The 4,258-nt window shown below is 41.9% G+C and overlaps 1 protein-coding gene across 1 annotated transcript in view; it reads left to right on the plus strand.

Annotated features, from left to right (window-relative positions):
* Positions 1-4,258, plus strand: part of CDC40 (cell division cycle 40) — a 50,996-nt gene that overhangs the window by 16,401 nt on the left and 30,337 nt on the right. The window contains exon 2 of the mRNA XM_004702006.3: positions 2,065-2,151. Coding sequence (XP_004702063.1) covers positions 2,065-2,151 — 87 coding nt within the window. The remainder of the gene's footprint in view (positions 1-2,064; positions 2,152-4,258) is intronic.

Raw genomic sequence — 4,258 nt, forward strand, 5'->3', positions numbered from 1 at the left:
GGGCATTGTCATTGCGCAGCAGTCCCTGTGGCCGTGGAGAACAGCCCCAGCGGGTGTCTGTCCTTCTTTCTCCTGTGGAGCCAGAGGGTGAGTCCACGCTGCCACCCTTGGGTCAGTGGCCGAGCATTTACCCACTGCAACAGCAGCAGGACTTCTTAAGGTGTGTTGAGAATGGTAACACTTTGGAACAATACCGTGACTATGTGCATCTGGTATAATTGTTCTTGTCAGTTTTCTAATCCTCAATCATTAGCTGGCCTTGACGTTACCGTACTTTCATTTGTCAGTGGCTTTGCTTCTCCAACATCTCTGTCATCAACTTCATGGGGGATAAGGACTGCTGTTAAGGGGGCAGATGAAAGGCTATTGCAGCAATGCAGGAGTGTGATGATAACTTAGGCGGAGGTGACGCTGAGAGAGTAGGCAGAAGTGGCTGGTTTCTGAGTAGAGAAGGTAAACCTGGCAGGATTTGTTGATCAGTTGCATAAAGAGTGTAAAAGGACTAGTAGTCAGGGATGGATAACTCCAAGATCTTGGCCTGATTAACCGTTAAGGACGGAATTTTGAATGGCAGGAAGGAGGCACGGAGGAAGAAATAAGTAGAAGTTCCCTTTTGGATGTAGTTTGGACTATTGTTGGAGGTCCAGGCTGTTGTTAAGTGTCATCCAGTCCCGACCCATAGTGACCCCAGGCATAATCGAATCAACCCTGCCTGGTCCTGCCCCATGCTCACAATTGTTCCTGTGCTTGAGCCATTGTTGCAGCCACTCCATTCATGTCACCATGGTCGACTCTGCTTTGAGGAAGCAGTACCTTCTCAATCACCTTTGAGTGCCTTTAACTCGAGGACCCCGTCTTGCGACACTATTTCCTACAATGTTCTGTTCCTAGTCTTTAGGCCTTCAGTGTGACAGTATTTCAATGCTGTGATAAGGTTTTCAACAGCTGCTTCCTCCCATGTGGCAGGGTATTCCTTCTTCTTGTCTGTTCTTTGTCTGGAAGCTCCACTGAAACCTGGCTGGCATTTGAAATAACCAGTGGCATAGCTTCCAGCAACACACAAGCCACCACAGTACAACACACTGACAGACAAGTAGTGGAGGTCCAGGTGAGGGATATCAATGTGGGAATCTTCATATTTGTAACTGCTGGAGTTACATGAAGCAGTGGGTGAGATGAAATTTTGATGTTTGTCAAGCTGGGGGTGAGCTTTAGAAGATGGAAGTATTGACATAGATCATATAGGATTTTAGCCATAGAAGATGCAGACCCTGCCATTTCCTTTTGTTTCCTCTGCAGACCCTCACCAGGGTCAGTCCTTGTACAGAGGCAGTAAGATTTGTTGACTAAAAGGGAGTACAGCTTCTGAATTAAAAACCTGAGAATCAGGTCCTCAATATTTTAAAAAAGGAAAATTGGAATCTAGTAAGACTTTGCTAGCTAAAGCTAATTTAGAAATCCTTCATTTGTTTGGATAGTATTTTGAAAGGGAGGGGGAGAGACTTACACATGTTAACCTTTTAGAAATACATATATCGCCAAAAGATTTGCAGTTCGAATCCACCTACAGGCACCTTGGAAGAAAGGCCTGGCTACCTGGTACCCAAAGATCATGGCTTTGCAGCCCCTCTAGAGTGCAGTTCTACTCTGCAGCACATGGATCGGCGTGTGTTGGAATCAACTTGACAGCAATTGGCTTGGTTTTTTGAGTCTTTGTTAGAATTATTGATCTTATGGTACAAGTAGAGTAATAGCAAGATTTGTGTTAAAAATGGTTGGTATGACTTGAATGTAACTCTGAAAATAAAATATCACTGTCATATCTTTATGGGAGCCCTGGTGGTGTAATGGGTTACACATTGGGCTGCTAATCACAAGTTCGGCAGTTCAAAACCACCAGCCACTCTGCGGGATAAAGATGAAGCTTTCTGCTGTCATAAGAGGTACAGCCTCATAAATCCACAGGGGCAGTTCTACCCTGTCCTGTAAGGTCGTTATGAGTCAGAATCGACTTGATGGTAATGAGTGAGTCATATCTTTAATGTGCATTTGCTTCTCTTTTAGGAAGATTTGGAGACTGGAGTTCACCTTGACCCTGCTGTCAAAGAAGTTCAGTATAATCCTTCCTATGAGACCATGTTTGCTCCCGAGGTAAGGAGATGCAGGATACTTAAGGCTCTGCTTGTGACATAATAGATTCATAGATTTTAAGTTTTCTCACCAAAGCTATACTGTTTAACTTTTTAGAAAATATCCTTCTATTCTCCAAAAGTTTACATAGAAAGTTTATGTGAGAATACTTTTAAAAATCTACTAGCTTTGTTTTTAAAACCTTCATACAAACATTGGATATGTGGAGTTATATGGCTAGAGAAGAAAACATTCCTAAAATATAAATTCTTCCATGTGAACTAAGTTTTAACACTTCCCTCTGAGCATTGATGAAGAAATATTATTATAAAGTAAGCGTCCAGGGAGGCTGTTACTTATTAGCATCATCAATATATAGTAGGTTATGTAACTTCTAGTTACAAATACCACTGTGCTAACTAAGCACTAAAATGAGATGTCACACTGACCTGGATACTGCTGGCACAACAGTGTTGAATGCCAGTCTAAGCAGTACATTTATTGCATTTTTTCCCTTCTCCTAGTGATAAAAAAGGCGATGGGGGAGTACCCAGCAACAGTGGAGACTGTCCATTCTCTGTAGAAGAGACTGAATTTTCAGACATGTTGCCTTATAAAAAGGAAAAGAAATACATGATTGACAAGGAATAGAGAACCCAGAATGGTATTAATAAAACAAAAGACTAAGGCTCAAATTCGCAGGTTCTGCCAGAAGCACATGGAAGATGGAGCTGCAGAGCTGTATCTCACTGCATCTTAATGGGAAATAAAAGTCGTTCTCATTTTTTAGCAAATTAGTGTATCGTCTTTACGATTTCCCTTAATACTAGTCCTAGACTTATTATCTCATATGCCAACCTAGGTTTTCCTAGTCCGTAAATGTGTCACACAGCCCAGGGTGCCAGTGCTAGTGTTTAGACAGTGCTCCAGCTGTTCTGTTGGGTGAGCAGTGCGCAGAATCTCTTTCTCATGCTCTGAGATTGCAGCACCTTCTTCAGTTCGTTCTGTTATTTCTTGAACCCTTCTCGCCTGGAGAACTGTAGGCTGCCACGTGTCCCTGGGCACCATTGAGCAAGCACCCTGGAGAGAGGCTACAGAGGATACATTCTTCACGAGCTTTTGTGATTTAACTTTGTTTGCCTTTAATGAAAAAACTTCAGTAAGATGGGGCCACCGAATTAGAAACTGAGGACATTTGGAAGTTCTGGTCTAAACACATTCCTGTCAGTTTCACAGGAAGTCTGTTTTCCCGAAATTATTAAACTCGGTGCTTAACGAATGCATTCTTGTCTAATTGCAGTTTATACACTCTCCCAGGAAGAGGCAAGTTATCGTGGGTGGGTGTGTGTATGTGTGTATGTGTGTGTGTATGTATGTGTGTATGTATGTATGTATGTATGTGTGTGTATGTATGTGTGTATGTGTGTATGTATGTATGTATGTGTGTGTATGTATGTATGTGTGTATGTATATATGTGTGTATGTGTGTATGTATGTGTGGTGATGTTGATGAGGCAGGAAGCCCCTCATTCTCCTTATGGAATTACGGATCCTATGATGTTCTGTTCTTTTTTCTTCAGTTGAGGAGCCCCACATTAAATATAGAAACTAGTTCCTTAGGAATATAGCCGATGCTTGTTGACAACTTAAGAAAAGTGTAATGTGATTTAAAAGAAAAATTGTCATTTTCCTCATTGCCAGATTACTAGGCTAAAACATGATAATTGACTAGAATCTGAATAATAATATGGCAGTCTAGCCAGGTGTTACCAGGTACTTTGTTACATTAAATTCATCTTTTGAGAGTCCCTTCTTTGAAACAAAGGAGCCTTGGTGTCAGGAGCGAGGAAGTGTTAGACTGCTAATCACAGGTCAGTGGTTCAAATCCACCCGTTTGCCTACAGGAGACAGAAGGAGCCGTCTGCCCCCATAAACAATCACAGCCTCAGAAGCCCCATATAGAGGGTTGCTATGCATTGGAGCCAACTCAATTGCCAGGAGGTTGAATTTCTTTGATTTTTTTAAATAGAGACCAGGCTATTTGTTGTAATGCCTCTAAAGTACTGCATAAGCTTGAGGAAAGACTGTATTTTGGGTTGAAGAATAGAAAAACTTCCTGGAAAGAATT

This window comes from Echinops telfairi, unplaced genomic scaffold (assembly GCF_000313985.2).
Source record: "Echinops telfairi isolate 266 unplaced genomic scaffold, ASM31398v2 ScPeMD7_3533;HRSCAF=4204_0, whole genome shotgun sequence".
In the NCBI taxonomy this organism is placed as follows: Eukaryota; Metazoa; Chordata; class Mammalia; order Afrosoricida; family Tenrecidae; genus Echinops; species Echinops telfairi.